The sequence below is a fragment of the Tamandua tetradactyla genome, chromosome 2, assembly GCF_023851605.1.
Source record: "Tamandua tetradactyla isolate mTamTet1 chromosome 2, mTamTet1.pri, whole genome shotgun sequence".
In the NCBI taxonomy this organism is placed as follows: domain Eukaryota; kingdom Metazoa; phylum Chordata; class Mammalia; order Pilosa; family Myrmecophagidae; genus Tamandua; species Tamandua tetradactyla.
In genome coordinates this window covers 133,128,734-133,150,537 of record NC_135328.1, presented here as the reverse complement: position 1 = coordinate 133,150,537, position 21,804 = coordinate 133,128,734, and the positions used below count along the sequence as shown (strand labels likewise).

Genomic DNA, 21,804 nt, shown 5'->3' with positions numbered 1-21,804 from the left:
CCTCCCTCAACTTGTTGATTTATTATTTGTTTTTGCATGGGCAGGCACTGGGAACCAAACCTGAGTCTCCAGCATGGCAGGTGAGAACTCTGCCTGCTGAGCCACCGTGGCCCACCCTGGTTTCATTTTTGATGAGATTTTTCATGTCTGTTCGAACATCCTGAATTAGTTGTTTCAACTCCTGTATCTCATTTGAATTGTTGGTTTGTTGCTTTGACTGGGCCATATCTTCAATTGTCCTAGTACGGCTCGTTATTTTTGCTGGTGTCTAGGCATTTAATTTCCTTAATTAGCTTATTCTGGGGGTTGTTTCCACTCTTTTACCTAGAATTGTCTTGCTGGATAGAGAACAGCTTTGTTCTGATTTGATCAGCAGAGTGTCCCTGCCGGGGTTGGGGTTGGAACAGCTTGTTCTCTAACCGTTCTTTTACACTTCAGAATTTTTCACTTTTTGTTTTTCCGCTTCTTGCCCTGCCTATTTGGAGTTTTTGTTTGTTTTGTGTTTTTGAGGAGGATCTCCTCAGATATTACAGACCCCAGCCAGGTTTCCCCAGACTGGACTGGCCTCCTGCCAGCTGCACCGGTTGTCCCTGAGGGTGAGGCCCAGCGGGCGGCCACTTCCCCGGAAGCCTCCAGGCTGCTCTTCCCATCCCGTCCAGCGTGGGGCGCTGTCCACCCGGACTTCCCACCACTGTACAGTGGGGCGGTGGCTTTAGCTTCAGCAGACCGTCCCTGCCGGGGTTGGGGTTGGAATGGGTGAGGGTGGAGGCTGGCGGTAATTGCTTCAGTGCTCCAGTCCCTGAGGCCTGAGTTCCGTGAGGACCGGATTGCACCTAAGCTGGGCCCCACCTTTCTCTGGGGAAGGTATAGCTTTAGCAATTTAATTCCTTTCACCTGACTAGTTACTTTGTCTCTCAGACAAGCTTAATTCCACCCTGGCCTGGGGCAGTGCCTGAGGCTAAAAAGGTTTGCAGTTGTATCTAGTGAGCTGTTGAGTAGTAGAGACAAAGCAAAAAGCAAAAAAAAAAAAAACAGGACCCTTGCTCCTCAGGTTTTGTCCATCAAGAGCTTAATTTGGTATGTGGCCCTACGAATTTCCAGGCTTTATGTGTCCCTTGTTTTTAGGAGCCCTCTTCACGTATTTTGTGCTGTCCAACTCAAAAGCCTCTTTCTTAATTTTTTGTTTTCAGTTAGCCCCATCCCCTCTCTGCTGAGGCAAAAACTCTTAGTAATTTATCTCTGATTCCAGGTTTATCTGAGCTGGGGGCCTGTTTTTAGTAGTGAGATTTTGTTAATTAATTCCACAATTGGAGCTTGGTTGTGCTCAGCCCCTGCTTCGAGTAAAGTCCCTTTCCTTTCCCCTCTGGGAACCAGCCTGTGAGGGAGGGCGCCGGCCGCCGTGGCTTGTGGGACTCATGGTTCTGGGCGGGACTGCAGCTGGTCCAGCTGGTCCAGACTGGGGCATGCTGTGCGTCCAGTCACTGATGTGGCCTCAGAAGTTGTTCTGTACTGTTTCTGGCTATTTACTCGCTGCTCTGGAGGATGAACTAAAATCCCCACGTCACTTAGCCGCCACCTTGCTTCTCACCCTCCAACGTCAGACAGAACTCCGTAAGATAAATCTTTCATGTGTTTTCGCAGAGGAGGGGCCTCTCCCCCGACCCCCAAAGGCAAAAGTGCCCAGGCAGGGCCCAGGGGCTTCCTGGGAAGAGGTTCCTGGAGGCCAGGTGGCCGGGTGGCTTCCAGATACACCTGAGCTCTGGTGGCTTCCAGATACACCTACCAAACACCTCCCACCTGCACTCCGCGAGGCGGCCCCAAGGCAGGGCGAATGCTGGGAAGGGCTGCCTCCACCTCCCTCTGCTTCTCTCCCAGGGATGCGATCCACTTCGCCTTTGTGAGCAGCTCCTTCAAGTCCTCGAGCGTGGCCATGACCTTGGATGTGCACAGGCAGCCGCTGCCCACCCACCTGGCCGACATGCTGCTGGCGGGCAGCATCGCAAGTGTCTTAGGTGACGTTGGACACCCGAAGTGGGGGCCACCATGGCCTTTACTTTCCATTGCTTCCACTCCAGTGGGTCAGTTGCTAGCTTGCAGGCCTGGCAGCTGGCTCTCCCCGTCCTGCCTGAGCACTGCTTTGCTCAGGTCACTGACCCTGCCCCAACTGCAATACCCTCAATAGCAACCAGTTACCTCCACCCCAGCACTCATCCCCACAGCCTAGCTCCTCCCTCTCTACTTCACAAGCCCTCTCACAGCTACCATGGCGGATCATTGGCCCCAGGCTCCCCAGGACCCCATGCCTTCTTGCTTCTACACCCTGGCTCGCAAGGGTCCAGCTTTCTCCCTACATACCTGGAATGGCACTGGGCCTGGAGATGGGTGAGGGGTTATCTGGACTGGCAGGTGGGGGTCCCTGCAGAGGGATGACAGGGCACAGGGACTCTGGCTGCACTTCAACTCACGCTGGCCCCCTCTGTGGATGGGGGGCTTGCCCCCTCTCAGCACCCTGGGTGCCTGGCGCTAGCCTCTACCATGTGTCCCAGGCCAGGGTCCATGGCTGGTGGACAGCAGCCAGGCCCAAGGACCTGAGCACACAGTGGCTCTAGAACCACCTTCACATTCAAGCTCAGCTCCATGCCCTGCCCTGGGCCTCGGGGTCCCATGTGGATGGGCAGCTCTGTCCCTCCCCTCTGTCCGTGGCTCCCCCTAGGCTACTCTGACATGGGCCCCCTGCCGTCTGTCTCCCCCAATCCAGGGAAGGAGAGTCCCCAAGAGGCCCCACCTAATCAGTTTCTCTGACTCCACAGTCACATAGGCTTTGGAGATGGGTCAGATGCAAGCCCATCACTAACCACCGGGTGGCCTTAAGCAAGTTGCTTCTGGGCCTCCCTTTCCTTATTTGGCAAGCAGGGATCCCAGTGGGACCTACTTCACGGGCTGCTGTGAGGATTTAGGGAACTACTGCTTGGGGAGGCCTGCTAGGGAGGTGCTGGCGGTGCCGTCGTGGTTAGGGGGTGGAGGAGTCCCTGAATGAGCCGTAGGAACCATCACAGATGGTTTTGGGCTGGGTGGCATGGGGTGGGGGCAAGTTTGCTGTGACTCAAAGAAACTGCCGGGCAGGGGGAAGTGGCAAGAATCCAGGGGCCTGGCATCAAGCAGCAGGGCCCACCACGGCTCCAGGGCAGGCTGGCGGCACCCAGGCTTGGGTTCCTCGCTTCACCTGACAAGTGGGACTGTTCCACGCCTGCCTTGTGGCCTGGGCACGTGGCTCTTGAGCAGTAGTGGGCACCCTAAGCTGGAACCCCTGCACCCTGACTCACCTTCTCATGCTTCCCTGTGTCCCTTGCAGAGGTCTTGCAGAATTTCTCCAGCAGACCCGAGGTCCAACTCAGGGCCCTGAAGCGGCTCTTGACAATGCCTGAAGACGAGCTGGGTACCGAAACCCCATCCCGTTCCCCTCCCCAGCTCTTCCCCTGGACAGACCCTGTGGCCAAGGCCTTGGGGGAGCTGTGGCTGGTCCCCAGCTCTCCCAGCTGGCACTTTCTTATACCTCTCGAGGCCTCTTGTCCTTCCCATAAGGCTCCCATGTGTTTCCCACCTGCTTGTCCAGTAGGCAGCACGGAGCTTTTCCCATGCAAGTGGAGGAGGGGAGGTGTGGGTGGCCAGGGTCCTAAGGGTGTCCCTGGGGCCCCCTTGACTTTAGTGGACATAACAAGGCACCCCTTGTGTCCCCACCATTTTCCACGGTGACACAGTGCTGTGATGACCATCCCATGCTGGGTGTTTGTGCATTTGCACAAGTGTTTGTGAGCAGCTCCTTCCAGTCCTCAAGCATGGCCACAAACTTGCACGTGCCTGGGTGTTCTGAGGGGTGACTACTTTAATCGCCTCCCATGGATACCCCAAATTAACCCCCTCTCCAAGGGTGCACAGGAGGGGCTCCTTCCTCAGCACCTCCTATCAATGAGTATTAAGCTTCTTAATTTTGCCAAATCATGGTTGCATAAAATCTCTCCCGTCAATCTCGGTCTCACTGTCCTGATGATTGCATTTATTCACTCATCCCCCCCCATTCCTTCCATCTGTCTGTCACCTATCCATCTATCCATCACCCATCTGTCCATCCTTCTGACCATCCATTCATCTGTCCACCCTTCCATCTGTCCTTTGAGTCATTCACCATCTATGTGTCCCTCCATCACCCATTTGCCCCTTTATCCTTCCATTCATTCATCTGTTCATCCCTCCATCTCTTCTTCCACCCATCTGCCTCTGTCCATCATCCACCCATCCCTCCCTCTCTTCATCCACTGTGAAACACGTATTAAGATGTACTGAGAATTCGGTGAGGTCCGGGGCCTGACCCAGTGGCCAGGCATTAGATATTATAGGGGCCCAGCCCAGCCTCTTGTGGGGCAGGAGAGACCTCTTGTTGGCCATCTGTCTTCCCCCACTCCCCGCCTTCCCCTTGATCCCTTCTAGAGCTGAACCATGTCCAGGATGGGGTCAATTGGAAAGGAGATGGTGCCTTCCTGGGAAAGCTGAGGGCGGCTGCTGGGCCCCTTCCCCACCCCTTGGAGAGGGGTTTGCTGTGGCTCAGCCCTCTTGTGCCAGAGTTTTGATCTTTCTCATTCTCCCCACAACCCTGCCATGGAGGAACTATTATCTGCAATCCTCAGGTGAGGAAACTCAGGCTGGGAGAGGGGAAGTAGCAGTGGGGAAAGGGGCAGCTGGGACAGGACTGAGCTACCTTCCCACTGCCTCTTACCCCTTTGGCACACATGCACCAAGCCTGGCACAGCGGGGATGGGCCGGAACCCAGAGATCACCGCTGGTGCTCAGGGCCCAGGCGTTCCTCCAGAGCAGGTTCTCTCAGCTCTCTGGCCCGCGGTTTCCTCCCCTGTGGAATGCGGGTAGTAGCAAGAAGGGTCCCTCACAAAGCCCTGGGAAGTAGCGGTAAGATGCCCCCTGTGGGCACTCCATAAGCCCTTGATAAACATGTCAGTGGCCATCCAACTCTCCAGGGTCCTGTGCTGACTCCCAGTGATGCTGGTGGCCCCTGGTCTGGGGCATACCTGCCCACTGGCACTCCCAGCCGCATCTCACTTGTGCCGCCCCACCTTGCCCAGGTCTGCCCTGGCCACTGGAGCTGGTGGAGGAGGTGGTCAGCATCATGAAGCAGCACAAGAGGATTCTCGACATGCAGCTGTGTGCCTGCTCCCTGCTGCTGCGCGTCCTGGGCCAAGGCAGGGCACCACGCCAGGACGGAGGGTCCCTGACACAGCAGGACTAGCCCGGGGCCCCAGCCCACCTGCCGTATCAACTAAACCCAGGGACCCCAGCTCGCTGCCCACAGCAGTGCCCACCATGGCTGCTGACCCTTTGGACAGCCGTACTCTGCTCAGCAGCCTCCTCCCCCCAGCCCACCTGGGGATGCCGGGAGGGCAGAGCAGAGGCCAGGAGTCCAGAGACCTGGGTACCCCCAATGTCTGCTGTGAAAACCCCTCACTCTCCCCGGTGGTTTTCCCCAGCTGTCCTTTTCTCCTCTTGACAAAACGGGGCCTCAGTGGTCCTCAGACTGACCCTGGAGGAGGGGTGGGTTGTGCCCCCGTGCTGGAGCTTGGAGGAAGAGGTAGCTGCATGCTTGCCACCTGGCAAGGAGCTGGAGCCTTTTGAATGGTGAAGGAAGGCTCGAATAGCTTTGGTTTTTGAGCCAAAGGCACGCACGTATGTTTATCTTTCTAGTTTTCACATTTAAACCTTAATTTTCAAGTCATGTTTTCCAAGAAGCACGTTAAATGCTCAGCTCAGTGTAACGCCATGGGGCCAGGCAGCCTCGCCCTGGCAGGCCTTTGGAAGTGGCCCCGGCTCTCAGTGTTCAGTGGGGACTGACCTGGGCAGACAGCAAGCTGGGGGAGCAAGGTGGACGCGGCTTTCTTCCCATCCAGGGGGTCGCTGCCGCCCAAGAGTGAGGGTGCAGGCCTGGGCATGGCGGGGTGACAGGTGCTTCTCCCCGGGCAGCGCTAGTGCACAGCCTGGATGCACAGGTACCATGGGACAGCGCCATGGTCGCCGACCTACTGAGCATCACGCGGAGCCACCCCGACTCAGAGGAGCTGATCATCTTGGTCTACAGCTTGCTCACCATCATCGCGGGCCAGGGTGGGTCGCCCTGTCCCAGGCAGGAACTCAGAACGTGGGGCTGGGAGGGTGGAGGACTGGGATCCCAGTTACTTGTTGGCACAGGAGTTGGGCCTCTTCCTGAGACGGCACCTGAAGCCACCCACTTCCCTTCTCTGCCTTGTCATTCATTCCTCCCCAAATGGACAGCGCTCAGGCCGAGTGCCAGCCACCAGGTCTTCCCGAGGAAGCCCATCACGTGGGGACCTCTTGGCGCCTTCTGGATGGGGTGCAGCCAGAGTTGGCTCCTCTCCACCCTGTGGCGCACTGGGTCCCGAGGCCGGCTGGGCAGGTGGTGGCCAGGGGTGGCATGGAGGCGGGGCCATGGCCCAGGGTTCCCTGTGTGTGGCTGAGTGTCTGTTATCGCCTGGCATCACTCAACCCTCCCACAACCCTGCTCTCCCCAGCCGGCTCAGGGAAACACCTGAAGTCCCGGGCTGGCTTTTGGGAATGAAAGGGGAATTACTAATAGGTATGATAGGTACAGAGCCACCAGCAAACTGGACATTGGCCTGTCCTGCTGGGGATGCCCACAGTTGTGTCTCCTCCAGGAAGGCATAGCCTGCTTGGTGTGGATGGGACTCTACAGTGGGGCTGGGTCCAGACCAGCCAAGAGATGGGAAAGTCTGGGAAGTGGGGCCCAGGAGATGGCCCCTTGATCAAGGGTCAGGACCACATTCTTAGGTTTTGGGGCCCCCAGCAGGGCTGGGGAGACAGGACTGCAGTGGGAAGGACAGCAGAGCAGGGAGGGCTTCCTGGAGGAGGCCTTCTGAGTCCTCATCCTGGGCCTGCCCCACAGAACCGGTGGCGGAGGAGCTGCAGAGAGCCGGGCTGTTCAAGCACATCCTGGAGCACCTGGACAGCTGCCTGGCACACAGGGACATCTGCCTCAGTGGCCTTGGCCTCCTTTGGGCCCTGCTAGTGGATGGTGAGGGCCTCCCTGCGGAGGCAGGCACCCCCAGATCCTCCCTCATCCTCAGGGGCCCCCATACCCCGTCCCTGAGATGCTTCTGGACTAGCCACAGCTGCCAGGACCTTCTGAGACTGTAACTTGGAAGCAGCAGGTGTGCAGGAGGGGTGCTGGGCCTGGGCGCCTGCTCGGGCAGACCCTGGACAGGTCCCCCGATGCCTCCTGCCCATCCTGGCCCCCACTGGCTTCAGAGCCAGGCTTGGCACTGGAAGGTACAGTGGCCTCCAGGCCGTGTCTTGCCTCTCCCATGCCCTGGAGGGCATTCTGGCCCACGGAGAGAACTCCCAAACCAAGGAGGGCCAGGGAAGCTCAGGAAAGCCTTGCCTACTCCCAAGTGCCGAGTCCCCACGCCTCTTGCAGGCTGACCATCCTTTTCCTCCCAAGATGCACGGGCAGTGGGGGAAAGCCCTGCTTCCCATCTCTGAGGACAGCTGCTTCTCACAGCCTTCTGACTTTGTCCTTGTGAGGAGGTGAGGTGTTCGTGGTGGGGGACGCAGTGTTCAGTGCCCTCCCCTCCACCCTGGCCCCTGGTTCCAGCTGTCTTGGTGGACAAGACCCCCTTGGAGAATGCACCAGCCCTCCTCGCCCAGGTGCTGACAACCTACCCCACGGATACAGAGATGGCCGAAGCCGGCTGTGCAGTCTACTGGCTGCTGTCCCTCCAGGGTGAGTGACCAGGGCCTCCAGAGAGGGGCTGTGTGGGATAGGGTCTGCACGAGCCTACGGTGGCCATGTGGTGACCGGCTACGCTGACCCCACAGGCTGCATCAAGGAGGGCGAGCTGGAGCGGGTGACGGCGCTGCTCCTCCACAGCGTCCGGCTGTGCCAGGACAGGGTCCTGCTGGTGAACAACGCCTACCGGGGCCTGGCCAGCCTTGCCAAGAGGTCAGGTGAGCAAGGGACCACTGGTCACACGCAAACCACACACAGTCACAAGGGTGAAGAGAAAAGAAGGGGAAGCAGTCATTGTCCCAGCAAGGGTGAAGAGAAAAGAAGGGGAAGCAGTCATTGTCCCAGCATCCAGAAAGAGAGACCTATGCACAGTTTTGATCAAGTTCTCCTTTGCTTCATGCTGTACTGCGGATGTTTTTCCCTGTCCACAAACTCACATCAGGGCTGCAGTTTTCCACCACACAGTTAGACCCTAACTTATTAAAGCAGCTCTGACGGCTAAGGAACAGGTTTGTCCCCGTTTCCTCTGCCTCAGACGTGCTGCCGGGCCCTGGGCCAAGACCCCCCATTGTGACCCCATTCAGGGCACCCGAGCGTCACAGAGGACACTTGAGGCCTGGAGTGCGGTGGGTGGAGGTGCCCACCCAAGGTCAAGGACCTCTGCTCTGCACATCCCTCCTGAGCACGCTGGGGTCCAGGCCTGTTCCCAGCTGTCCCAGCTCCCCTCTGCCCCCTGCCTCTTACCCTATCATGGCATATGCCAGCTTGTCTTCAGAGCCTCCTGGGTTCCTCAAGCTGATGGGGGACTCTTGAGTCCAGGCCGGAACGGGATCCTACCTCATCCCACCCACTGCACCCCACCCCAGCCCCCAGCAGCCCCTGCATGGGGAATGGCTCAGCCCCTCTGCCATTCAGTGCCAACTGAGGGCTCTAGGATGGGCAGGCTGGGCTGGGCCCTGAGGTGAGTGGGGAAACCTTCAGCTCTGGGAGGCTCTGCAGAGCGTCAGGGACCGACTTTCCTCTGTGCCAGGAGTCAGCAGGCTCACTCCCTTGAGGGATCAGAGGGGAGGCTGAGGCCCTGAGGACAAAGGAACAGGACCAGCTTGTGCAGCCTGGGATCTCAGAACAAGGGTCTGGCGAGGGAACATCTCCACAGAACTTGGGAGCTGTAAGCACAGCCTGTGCCTGGGAAGTCATAGCAGGCGCGTGAGGCGGAGAAACTGCCCACAGACCCTTCCCACCACCCCTCCCCACCCCAGTGGCCAAGGCCTGACTATCCTGACTGGCCCCAGCCCCTTGTCCGCAGGCAGGCCTGGGGGTAGTTCTAGAGACCAGGCGTGCCCAGGCTCAGGCCACTGCTCACAGGAGCAGTGCCTGGGGCAAGGGAGGTGGAGTGTCCCTCCTGATGTGGGAAACGGGTGGCAAATCACTATTGGTTTTGTTTTACAACCGAAGGGGAGAAGCCCAGGCCTCAGGGAGCAGCCTTGGAGGCAACAGGGAAAGATGACCCCCTTGGCGGCAGCCCCTGCCACGCCTAGCACCCTGGGTTCTCTGCAGCCCTTGGCAGCCAATGCTCACTCTACTTCCTGGAGGACAGTGCTGGAGCTCAGGCCACAGCTGGCTCGGGCCGGCTGGGAAGTGGCCCACCAGGGTGTAAACCTAGACTCCTAATGTACCCCACTTGCCCTCTGCCCACCCCCAGAGCTGGCAGCCTTTCAGGTGGTGATGCAGGAGGAGGGCGGCAGTGGACTGATGCTCATTAAGGAGACCTACTGCCGCCACCAGGATGACCCTGAGGTGGTGGAGAATGTCTGCATGTTGCTGGCCCACCTGGCTTCCTATGGTGAGAACCCGGCACCTCGCCACCCCACCCCGAAGCCTGTGGTCTAGGGGCTTGCTCCAGGGGCTGTGGCACTGCCTAAGGCCAGAACCCCATGCCAGAGGGCGGAGGTCTCAGGTCTCTGCTGGTGGGAGCCCCCGCCCTGAGCCATCCTGTCCCACTAGGCTGGCCCCTGAAGACCTGCCATGTGCCAGGCGCTGTCCCTGTTGAGAGTGACACCAGGGTCCTGCACCCCAGGCCAGCCCTATGGGCTGTCTCAGAGATGCCTGCCTCTCACGGGGCCACCATGCCGAGCTTTTTCCCAGGCCCTTCAGGGTTTCTCCTTGGGCTGGGAGCTGGGGAAGCTTCCTGCCGGGTAGATGCTGCTGGCCACCCACAGCCTCCTGTCCTGCCCCCAGGGGAGATCCTGCCTGAGCTCCTGTCCGAAGACATCAGGTCCCTGGCCCAGGAGATCAGGGGGCGCTTCTCCTCCAGTCTGGTGAGTGCAGCGCAGGACCCACGTGTGCTGATGCACACACCATCTTCCGACTGGACCTGGGTGGCGCTGGGCCCAGGGTCCCGAGCATGCAGGACCCTGATTCCACCTGCACACCTGAAGGTGAGGGGTCCTGTCTGGGGAAACGCTGACCTGCTTGCCCTCTCCTCAGGAGCTGGTTTCCTACGCTGAAAAGGTGCTGCTGAGGCTGGAGGAGGCCCTGCCACCCAGCTCCCCCGAGAACAGCCTGTCTCTCTGCTTGGATGGCAAAGAAGCGGACACAGCAAAGGCACCACCACAGAGCACACCTCCCCTCCCCAGTTAGGGCTGAAGCACCCAACCCTCCTCTCCCAGCACTGCTGCTGAGTGGCGGTGGAGGAGAGAGCTGGGTTACTTGATGGGGACAGTGTGTGCACTTGGGGCCTTCTTACAGAGTGCTAATAAAGACACCGCAGTGCTTGTTCTGGCTTTCCCGAGTCAGTCCCTGGGGACAGGACAGGGTGCAACATGGCTAGCCAATGTTGGACCTCTGTACGCAGTCTTCCCACAAATCTCACCCTTGGCCGAAGCTGGTGGTGGAAATAGGTACAGCGGGCTTTGCGGGCCTTCGAACGGGGGAAGTTGAGCTTCAAACGGGGGAAGTTGAGCTTCAGAATCTGCAAGCTCCATTTAAAAAGTAAACATCTTCATTTATTTTAAATACTATCCTTGGGCATTTGGACCTTTCTACATAGCTATCCCCTGGCCCTGCAAAGACTCGGGCTTCATTCCCACCATCAGCAAGGGCTGCTGCTGCTCTTGACGCCGATGCCGAGAAAGCATCCCACCTGGGCCAGCTCAGGCCATGGCGTGCTTGAAGAATGTGGCCATTCCGCGGTCAGCACGTCTTATCTTCGCCAAGGGCAAGGCACCCAGCTCTAGAACAGCTATCACTGTGCTTGCGGGCCCCGGACACTCCCATCACCCTGACCCCTCCACATCCTCACAGTGGCACCCTGACCGGGCTCTGATCTGCCAGCCAACCATGGCCAACTCAGATGGGTAGGTGTTTAAACTGGGGAGGGGGGAGGAATATCCATCCTCAGGAAGGCTCTTTTGAATTCCAAAGGGGAGTCAGAAAGCTGCCTGGTGGAGGCAACTGATGGCAAGTCACTTCTCAGGCGGCTAACTGCAGCCCCTGGTCTGAGGTCCCATCAAGTCCCGGCAGAGTTCTTTATGTTGCCCATGACAGTGGAGGAAAAAGTTGCCTCAGGAGAGGTAGGCACAGAAGCCGGTAGGTGCCTTCTGCCCTTGGGACACGGTTGGCAGACAGCTACCTGGGTGCACCACCCCCTGAACCCTTCAGCCAGGGTGGCAGCAACAGCATGCTGCAGGCCCATCTCTCCCCAGCTCATCATCCTCGCTTTGAAGGTCGTAGCCTGGAGAGCAGCCAGGCCCCCTCCCCCTGGCTGTGCCCAGGGAAAGAAGCCCTGAGCAACCCCTAGCTCTGGCCCTTCCACCCTGCCACCATCACACTCAAGAGAGTACGGGTAGGTCTTAGCTGACTTGGAGACCATCTCTTGGGTAGGGAGATACCAGTGGCCCTGTGGTTGGGAGCTGCTGCCTCTGGAATGAGGTGCTGCCTCAGGATGGTGGCGGTGGAGCCCAGGGGTGGCATGGGTCACATGCTGTCATCAGCTGGCACGGTTGCTGTTGGGCCTGAGTCTCTGGCAGCACTCTCCCACTCTTTCTTCACCATTACGTAAAGTCTCATTGCTACCTGGGCATCTTGAATCTAGACGACACAGAACAACACGATGGCTGTTCCCACAGGTAGCACAGCCTGGCCACACACACAGACCCAACTCCATCCACAATTACTGAGTCCGATGCCAGGCATGGCGCTGTGAGGTGTACTCGCTGTGATGTGTACTCGCAGAGAGGGAGAACAATGTGGGGAGCTGTCAGCCAACCGACTGATCCTCATAGCAACTCTGGGCCTCAGGCCCCCCCACTTAACCGGAAAGGGTATGGAAACCAAACGAGGGAGGGGACAAGTTACCCTCTGAGGTTCGCAACACAAGCTACTCTTCACTGAGCACAGAGGGGCACCAAGCAGGCTGCTGGGGGCCTTCAATTTAGACCGGTGATTTTTTTCACCAAATAATTACGACCTTATAGCTCTGTGTAATGTTTTGTCAATATTTGGTGAGTTCATTTGCCATTTCCTTTTTTATAGATCAGAAACCAAGAAAACTTGGTTTTATAGATCAAAAAACCAAGGCTGCCAAGGCCCAGCTGCCTCCCCCAACACCTGTGTGTGCAGTCAGGTGACAAGGTGTCTTGGAACAAGGTCAGGGACGGCCCCAAGCCCTGAAGACCATCCCCCCAAGGACATGCTCACCGAGCAATGTTCCGACTCCTGCACCGTGATCCCGAGGATCTTCTCAGAAAGCAGCTTCAGAGACGGCCTTCCACTCTGGAAAGAGAGGGGACAGTTCAGCTGTGCTCGGTAAGGTGCCTTCAGCCACAGCTCAGAAAGAACTGGCCACTGAGCCTCGACACCAGGGACCTTGGCTGCCTTTCAATGGAGGCACCGGCAGCACATGGGGCTGCAACCACCAGCCACGACAGGCCAGTGGAACCTGGAAGGGAGCTTGTTCGGGGGCAGAGATTGGCAACCGCTTGCCCTCAGCTACACTAATCTTAAGGTTTGCAATGAGCAGAAACCTACTTTGCCTTTTAAGAGTCCTTTTAGATTGAAAGGTTTAAAAGAAAAAACATAAAACCCTCTAGCCAATACGTCAGCTACCAGGGACCAGAACCACAGCCAGGTGAACTAACAGGACAGAGTACAACGTGCTGAGTCACATCTAAGCACCTTTACTTGTCTCTTGAAAGGCTTGTACTTCTGTGTGTCCCGAATGTTCTTTTTTGGGTGATCAAGAAACAGGACCTAGAAAAAAAATAAAATACTGCAACAGTGATGTCTTACAGGGACTCTGAGTTTTTGTAAGAAATTTCTCTCACCACCTTGAGATGAAGTCCTACAGTGAGGGCCATGTTAATAAAAACACCCCCATGACACGGGGGAGGCAGGAGACGGACAGTCATTAACTAGGCAGCAGCAACTTGTTCCCATTTTGACTTAGTGCAACACATACAGGCAATGAGAGATGACAATCATTTTTAACAGCTCACCTAGCAACCTCAGGACAGTTTTCAGAGAGACCTATGAAGTCTTTCAGAAAAGCAAGTTTGCACAAGTTTACAGATAGAGCCAGAGTTGGGGGGATGTCCAAGGGGAGGTGGTGGCCTTCAAGTGTTGATATTTGTGATTTAATGTATCTGAGTGTGTGGTTATTTTTTTATTAGTTCTTAAAGGTTAAAAATGTATTTTTAAAAGACATTAGAATCAACAGCTAGAGGTCCCTGAAGGTCTCTGTGGACCCCAGGGTTCCACGGAACACAGTCTGCAAACTATGACATGTGGCACCATAGCCTGAGCTAGTCTCCATGCTGCCTGCCCAAGGGCTCCCATCAGAACTGTGGTCAGCTCTGCCCACAGCAGAGATGCCCAGAAGGAGCTGAGGCTTGAGGAATGAGGAGGGCCAGGACACTCAAGTGCAAGACCATCCCTACTCCACCACCTGCCAACCAGCCAAAGTCAGTTGTCAGGTGAGGAGGGAGACAAGCTGAGCCTCCGCGTGCAAAGAACCTGGGGAAGTGTTTCCAGACAAGGGTCCCTGGGCCTCAGAGATGCACAGGCTTTGGTCCTTAGCTTGTCACCTGGCAAAGCACATGGTGCCCTCTCCTGGTCTCTCCCTTTTCTGGGTTCCATTTCAGCTTCTTGCTTCCTGTGGCTTTTCTCTCTCTCATGTCTGAATCAGTTCTGCTTATAAAGGACTCCAGAAATAGGATAAAACCCTTCCTGATTGGGTTGGGTCACACACAGCTTAACCGTGTGTGTTCTTGTACTTCTGTGTGTCCCGAATGTTCTTTTTTGGGTGATCAAGAAATAGGACCTAGAAAAAAAATAAAATACTGCAACAGTGATGTCTTACAGGGACTCTGAGTTTTTGTAAGAAATTTCTCTCACCACCTTGAGATGAAGTCCTACAGTGAGGGCCATGTTAATAAAAACACCCCCATGACACGGGGGAGGCAGGAGACGGACAGTCATCAACTAGGCAGCAGCAACTTGTTCCCATTTTGACTTAGTGCAACACATACAGGCAATGAGAGATGACAATCATTTTTAACAGCTCACCTAGCAACCTCAGGACAGTTTTCAGAGAGACCTGTCCTGAAAACTGCCTGGCGGGGTGAGAGCTGGAGAGCAGCAAGCTGGTGTGCGTCAGTATGGCAGTGAGGGGCCTGGCCCTAGATCTGGGCCTGCACCCCAGCCCTACCAGGCTGATATCTGGCAAGCCCCTTCAAACATCCCCGAGCCTCGGCTTTCTCCTCTGCGGCATCTGATAGTTCTCTAGGGCGTTCCCAGCGTAGGGCTGCAAATACACCAGACAACCTGTTCTCAAACCTCATCTGCTCCTGCGGGTGGACCCACTATGAGGAGGACCTTTTGCTGAGGTCATTTCGGTTAAGCTGTGTGTGACCCAACCCAATCAGGAAGGGTTTTATCCTATTTCTGGAGTCCTTTATAAGCAGAACAGATTCAGACATGAGAGAGAGAAAAGCCACAGGAAGCAAGAAGCTGAAATGGAACCCAGAAAAGGGAGAGACCAGGAGAGGGCACCATGTGCTTTGCCAGGTGACAAGCTAAGGACCAAAGCCTGTTGGCTGCCAGTCCCAACATGCCAAAACCTGATGACTTTCTCCTCACCTCAAAACTGCAAGCTAATAAATTCCCATTGTTTAAGCTGACCTCTTTCATGGTATTTGTTTGAGCATCCGAGAAAACTCAAAACAGGCATAAATTCCAAAATAACATAAACAACCCCACACCAATGCCCATGCAGCAAAACGCAGTGTACCGTGCACTCAGGAGCCGCCAGCCCCGCGTCCCCAGGAGGCCCAAGGCTTCCACCTGCTGTACCTTCAAATCATTGTGCAGTGCGTGTCCAACAAGAATTCGGCCCTTCAGAAGTTCTGCAACTTCCTTCTGAACAACTTCAAATTCTTCTCCTGGAAATCACATCAAAGAAGTGGTTTTTGGTAACAGGTAAACCACTGGGTGGTGATGGTGGGGTAAGCATTCCAGAAGACTACAACCTGCCCGGTGGGGCCCTTTCCCACCTCCGGCCCCTGACAGGTCGGGCTGGGATTCTGGCCTGGAGGTGAGACCCGGCCAAGCCCAGGACAATGCCCATACTTGAGGCTACTCCTGTGGGTGTGGACCCATTATGAGTAGGACCTTTTGCTGAGGTCTTACTCAGGGAGAAGGGGCTCAGTCCCATGCTGGCCCTCAGGGAGGGCTTCTGGGGACACTGCTGTGGGGCATGTTGGCGTGGCTCTCTGCCTCTGGTGGGAAGAAGGCAGCCTTGGGTAGGGATGGTGCTCTGGAGCACTGCCAGCCAGTCCACGGCCTGCAGACCACCTGCACAGCCCATGAGGGGACTGGACAAATGGTAAGCAAGCTGTAAGAAACCCTTCTTGCCATCTAACAGGGTAATTGTGGCTGTCGGATCTAATGATAAAAACTAGGCCTTGCATTTTGTCTTTCTGATCAGAAACAAAGCTGGTCTTGGCCATGACAGTGTGTAAGGCCCTGCTCAGACCCCAGCTCAGAAGGCAGCAATCTGTGTGCTTTCTGAGCAGACACCCTGTGAGGCAACCCCACCTGCACCCCACTTGTGAGAACTCCCTCCTCACCCCTGCACAAGGAAAGGCCCCAGCAACCATGTTTGCACCACCCTCCTCCACCCACCCTGGCCAAGGGTGACTGGACCAAACGTGGCCCCTGACCCAAGCAGGACCACAGCCTCCCTGCCACAGATCCAGAATTGGGACTGAGAGGTGCTAAGTGTCAGGGCACCTTAATGGACTGAGTGTACCAGGTGATGCACAATTAAAAGAAAAAAAAGGAGAGAAAGGCAGTATGCAGAAAAAGAACGTGAAGAGGTGTGGAGAACACAAGCATGTGATCCAGAATCAGACAGACAGGGGGCCCAGAGCAGCAGTCTTGGCCCCAAAAGGTTCTCCAGGATCTATCTGGGTCCCACTCTTGTCTTGCAACCCACCTCACAAGTCCTAGTCGTGCAAGCCCCCGGACACACCCTTATCCTTCCACTGCCACTACCCCAAGTCGCCACCAGATCCAGCCTTCTTGTTTCTACCCTCCTGTCCGCTATGTTCTGTTCCGGATACTGCAGCCAGACTCTGCTCACAACCCTCCCCTCTCGCATGAATTAAAAGCCAAAGTCCTTACAAGGGCCTACCAGACCCTATAACCTATCCCACCTCCCAACAGCACTCCCTGCCCTGTATCTCAGATGCAGAGGTAACAGGAGATAAAAAGTGCCAGCGTTCCCGCTGAACAGAAAAGGGGATGAGAGGGAGAAAGGCTGACACAGTTACTCGGTTTCCCTTCTGTGCTTTTATATTTTGGATGGGCAGGCACCGGGAATCGAACCCAGGTCCCCGGCATGGCAGGCGAGAATTCTGCCACTGAGCCACCGTCGCTTCTTTGCTTATTAGCTGTAAATTCCATACCCTGCTTGAGGTTCTCTGGCCGTATCCCACTCACTGCCGTCCTATAGTCAGTCACTGGCTCTGTCGGCTTGACGTACTTGTCATAAACACGCTTCCCAAACTGGTTCACCAAGGACACGCGGGCGACGATGCTGTCCTCCCCTTTGGGGCCAACGCCCACCATCTCGCAGTCCATGGCCACAGCCGTTGTCAGGCTGTAGGGAGAGCAGAAGCTCCAGCTCAATAAGCACAACGAGCCCCGCATTCCCAGTCAGACCCAAGGGATCCAAGGGCAACAGCCTCCGCACAGAAACACTCTCTGCCCGGAACCACCAACCGCCATTGTGGCATATGCACACGGTCACGGACATCATCAGAGCACTCTGGGCAGGGCCAACTCAGCTGGAGGAACGGGCAGCACTTCTTTCTTGAGGCTCTCATCTCCCTAAGGCTAACCCTCCCAGCACCCAGGGCTCCTCCAGGGGCCAACGCACCCACTGAAGGCGTGCTCCTTCACTAAGGAGAAGCTACTTTCACTCTGACCCAGTTTTCTTCTTGCTATCTTGGCTGCTTCAGGGCCTATGGCAGCTTCAATGTCCGCCGGATCAACGTCATCAAACCAGATGTCCTCTCTGTAAGGCAAAGACAGGGACACATTGGTCACCAAAGCACCCTCAAGCTGCCTCCTGGAAGCCGGTTCTGCAGGCACTGACAGGCAGACGGCATATGGCCTGGGGTCTGCGCCTCCAGTGACCAGGGTCCGAGCGGCAAAGCCACTGCCCCAGCTGGTCTTGCTGTCTGGATCATCTTGGCACTTTGCTTTCATCAAACAGATACTGTTTTCTTTAATCACAAAATAATAGGTTCATTACTGCAGATTCTAGAAATTCAGACAAATACAAAGAATATAAAATAGAAATGTGTAACTCTCCCCCCAAGATACAATGACTGCCAACATTTCCCTCTTAACTACGAAAGGTTTATGTTCATTACCGAACAGGAAACGCAGACAAACACCAAGACCATTGTGCTGGTTTGAAAGGAAGTATGCCCCCTAAGAAAAGCCATGTTTTAATATAAATCTCATTTCTTAAAGGTAGAATAATCCCTATTCAATACTGTATACTTGAAACTGTAATGAGATCATCTCCCTGGTTGATGTGATTTAGTTAAGAATGGTTGTTAAACTGGATTAGGGGATAACATGTCTCCACCCATTTGAGTGGGCCTTGATTAGTTTCTGAAGTCCTATAAAAGAGGAAACATTTTGGAGAATGAGAGATTCAGAGAGATTCAGAGAGAGCAACACTACAAAGCAGAGAGTCCACCAGCCAGAGACCTTTGGAGATAAAGAAGGAAAACGCCTCCCGGGGAGCTTCATGAAACAGGAAGCCAGGAGAGAAAGCTAGCAGATGACGCCGTGTTCGCCACGTGCCCTTCCAGCTGAGAGAGAAGCCCTGACTGTGTTCGCCATGTGCCTTCTCACTTGAGAGAGAAACCCTGAACTTCATCGGCCTTCTTGAACCAAGGTATCTCTCCATGGATGCCTTTGATTGGACATTTCTTTAGACTTGTTTTAATTGGGACATTTTCTCGGCCTTAGAACTGTAAACTAGCAACTCATTAAATTCCCCTTTGTAAAAGCCATTCCGTTTCTGGTATATTGCATTCCAGCAGCTAGCAAACTAAAACAACCATCAAATGGAAAGCGCAGAACTCCTAAGGTTGACAGGTGGTGTTTCCATGTCAGGCCTCCATGCTTGGATGCCCACACAACAACAGAAGCATGTCACTGGTGAATTCATCCTTTGGGCTTGGCTGAAAGGCCATTCCCTGAGAAAAACTCTTCCCAAGCCCCACCCACTGAGATGTGCTGCCCCTGCCAGCACCCCCCGTAAGCATCTCTGCACCAAGTGCACAGTGAACACAGACACATGGCTCCCAAGATGATTTCAGCTTATCACCAGAAGCTCAGGCCAGGGCCAGGCTTGTCCTGCCAATGGCTCCAGTCCCAGATGTGGTCCTAGCACAACGGCATCTGCTGGACACTCAGATGATTCATTCCTTTGACCTTCACACCGTATCCTGAACACCCAGGTAATGTGGAGCCTGCCTCTGACCTGCCAAGGTGCCACCTTCAGGTGAGACACCGCCGGCTCCTGGTCCTCCTTGCGTGAGGGACAATCATATGGGCCAGTACCCCATGCCCACCCTCTACCCCTTCCCACTGCCCGCAGATGGCTGCACGAGGCTTGGGGGGCTTCCCTCACTTGTTCCAAACCAGCCAACCCACAAGGAATAAGACCTGGTGTCCATCTCGTGTCTCTCCGGCTCTGGCATTCATTCACCCCACAGATCTACTGTGCCTACTAAGTGCTGTGCTTGTGCCGGAACCTGAAGACACAGGGCTGAGCACGAGACAGCCCTGCTTCCGTGATGTCCGCATGCTAGGGGAGAACAAGTAACAGCAGATTACAACCAAAGTGAAAGCAAATACCGTCAGGTAAGGCGATGGCAAGTCTGCAGGGGTACCGGCCTCAGGGTGTGATGTCGCTGTAACTGTTCTCAGGGGTGAGGGGTGACAGGGGCCAGGCTGTGGCCCTGAGAGCTGATTCTGGCTGCAGAGGAGGCCACGGGTACCACTGGGGAAAGAAACTCCAAATACTTACTCTGTTGGCGGGGTTGCAGCTGCCTCCTTGGCTTTCCGCTTATGTTTGATAAGCACTCGCTTCACAGAAATGGCTCCATTTGCCTTTTTCCTGGTTGCCTCCTCCTTGTGCTCTACTCTGATGGCCTCTGCAGGAAGTGCTGGCCTCTTCGTGTCTGTCAGAACTCCAGAAGGTGTGGAGTTCCTGGGGGCCCTGCGGTCTGGTTTTGCTGTGGGCCCTGGCTGTGTTTCATCTTCACCTGAGACTTCCTTTCTGTTTTGCCAGTTAATTTTGGGCTGCTTTTTGGAGCCCATCTGAGGGGTAACAGGAAGCTTTTCTGGGGTTTGTGGTTTTTGTTTCAGCAACTAAGGGATCAAAAATAAAATGAATGCCATTTTTTAATTTGGAAAGTAAGTAAGCATAGAAGATTAAAAAAATTTATGTGTATGTGTCTCTAATAGATACAACCACACATCAATCACATCTATGTAAACTTCCTACCACCATCCCTGAAATATATTTTCAGGTGGGTTGGGAAAGCCCCTTCTCATTCTTGCCCATAACACAGCATTCTTGTGAATGCTGTTCCCCTGCTTATTCCACTGCCTTGCATAAGCTGACATTCGCTCCCTTGTTTAGGCCAATACACCACCCTGAAGTACCTGTCGATCACTGGACACTGCAGACCAATTTGCTCTGAGCCTGCAGAAACATTAGGCAACCTGATACCATTTTCTAAAAAATGTATTTAACTTATCGCATAAGTTATTTCTAAGTCAGAAATGACTGGGTGTCAATATGTTGGCATACAGCAACCAGCTTCTTTACAAACTTTTTGGTTTGCTGTTGTGAGGGTCCCAGGAAGAGGAACAGCTCTTGTCAAACTGGAGATGGCTGAAGAATCCCAGCAGTCTTGGTTCTGCCTCATCCCAAGAGGGGATCCAAGGTCTCTGAGCCCATCTACCTCTCCATGCTCACGTCCCCACATGGCAGTTCTCAACCAGTGAAGACCCTGCTGTGGAGCAACCAGCTGAGAGAGGGTAAGCTGAGTTCCACTTACCTGTGTCCATAATATCTAGAGAACTAAAGGACTTACATACTCTCACAAGGAATTCAAGATTTCCCCTAAGCACACATCCCTCTCATGCACTGAATTCTGATGTACCTTCTTGGGAGAAAGAGGTAGTATTACAGCTAGTGTTCAAGACATTACGCAGAACCCCGGGATTCCCCAGGGGAATTCAACTCTGTTTGAACATGATCTAGTCCTCTGTGTCGGGGTAGGAAAACCCCTACAAACCACTGCCCTTAGGACAGCGTGCCGGGTGTTAAGAGGCTCAGGAGGTTCTCTACTTTCTCTCTCTCACTCAGAGGCCCCACAGTGGACTCCAGAAAACTGCAGAGGAGACTCTGAAAGTCAACAATGCGCAGCAGCAAAAAGCATCAACCCATTTCAGAACGTGTGACTTTGGGCCCACACCAGTCTTTCCCTTTCTAGTGTGTGCTGCGTGACTGAACAGCGAGCCCCGGGGGAAATGAGCTTCCCTTGTCCTCGCCACTGGCTCTGGCAGGGCCCTCTCAAGTCCTACCTCTTGCAGCGCTTTCCAATTTTGAGAAAAGTCTTCTGGTGCCTTTGGAGGTCGCACCGCGACCACTCTGGACTCGTTTTCCGGCTTCTTGCTGACTTCTTGTGCTTTTTTTTTCCAGAATTTTTTCCTCTTGTTTTTCTTTCGATTTCGCTTCTTGACACTCTCTGGTTTCGCCTCGGGGCTGCTCGGGGCGCGATTGGAAGTCGGGGCCTTCGCCTTCGCCATCCCGGCACTACCCAAGGTCCCGGGGGCCCGACACTGAACGGCGGCGTCCGGCCGCCCCCCGCGCGCCCCCGGAAAGCGTATTCCCTCTCTTTAGTCTCCCGGCCGCGACGTGTCCTCAGCCAAAACAGAGACGGCCCCGGAGCCGGCCTATCCCCGCCGAAAGCACGTTTCTGCAGACCAACCCGGCTGTCACTGGGCAGGAACCCGAGCTCCGGGTCCCGGACAGGCCGCCGTAAGCGCTCCGCGCATGCGCGCGCCAGGCTCCGGAAGTGCTTCCCCCTTTCCCGCCGGCTGGAAACTGGGCTGCCGCCTCCGGTTCCGCGTTGGCCCGCACGGGAATAGGGCGTTCCCCAGAGAGCACCGCAGGGTGGGCGGTCGAGGGTCGGGTTTGGGGGCTCCCGGGATCCTGCATCGAGCCGGGAGTGGGGAGAGAAGCGCGGCTGGGAGCCTGGTCGGTGTAGCCCGCCGGCCGAGCGTGGAAGGGGGGCCTGGCGGCGCGTGTCCCCGGACCCTCGGCTTCGGGGCGAGAGGGGCGTGCTGCGGCCCCGACGGGCGGGAGTCCGCTTTGGCCC

The 21,804-nt window shown here is 55.5% G+C and overlaps 2 protein-coding genes across 4 annotated transcripts in view; one reads left to right on the top strand and one right to left on the bottom strand.

The window, feature by feature from the left end:
• Positions 1-10,603, top strand: part of STKLD1 (serine/threonine kinase like domain containing 1) — a 29,788-nt gene extending 19,185 nt beyond the window's left edge. For all 3 annotated transcript variants that reach the window (XM_077149074.1, XM_077149075.1, XM_077149076.1), the window contains 10 exons: positions 1,876-2,012; positions 3,353-3,436; positions 5,133-5,249; positions 6,025-6,165; positions 6,983-7,111; positions 7,691-7,819; positions 7,915-8,043; positions 9,528-9,668; positions 10,064-10,143; positions 10,313-10,603. In XM_077149074.1, coding sequence (XP_077005189.1) covers positions 1,876-2,012; positions 3,353-3,436; positions 5,133-5,249; positions 6,025-6,165; positions 6,983-7,111; positions 7,691-7,819; positions 7,915-8,043; positions 9,528-9,668; positions 10,064-10,143; positions 10,313-10,465 — 1,240 coding nt within the window. In that variant the 3' untranslated portion in view covers positions 10,466-10,603. The remainder of the gene's footprint in view (positions 1-1,875; positions 2,013-3,352; positions 3,437-5,132; positions 5,250-6,024; positions 6,166-6,982; positions 7,112-7,690; positions 7,820-7,914; positions 8,044-9,527; positions 9,669-10,063; positions 10,144-10,312) is intronic.
• Positions 10,604-10,808: 205 nt separating this feature from the next.
• REXO4 (REX4 homolog, 3'-5' exonuclease) lies at positions 10,809-21,467 on the bottom strand. The gene is made up of 8 exons (XM_077149077.1): positions 21,008-21,467; positions 19,440-19,783; positions 17,265-17,402; positions 16,792-16,985; positions 15,176-15,264; positions 13,001-13,075; positions 12,524-12,598; positions 10,809-11,914 (listed from the first exon to the last, which is right to left on the bottom strand). The coding sequence occupies exons 1-8, from the start codon at positions 21,230-21,232 to the stop codon at positions 11,801-11,803; spliced, it is 1,254 nt and encodes a 417-aa protein (XP_077005192.1). The 5' UTR covers positions 21,233-21,467; the 3' UTR covers positions 10,809-11,800.
• Positions 21,468-21,804: the final 337 nt, after the last annotated feature.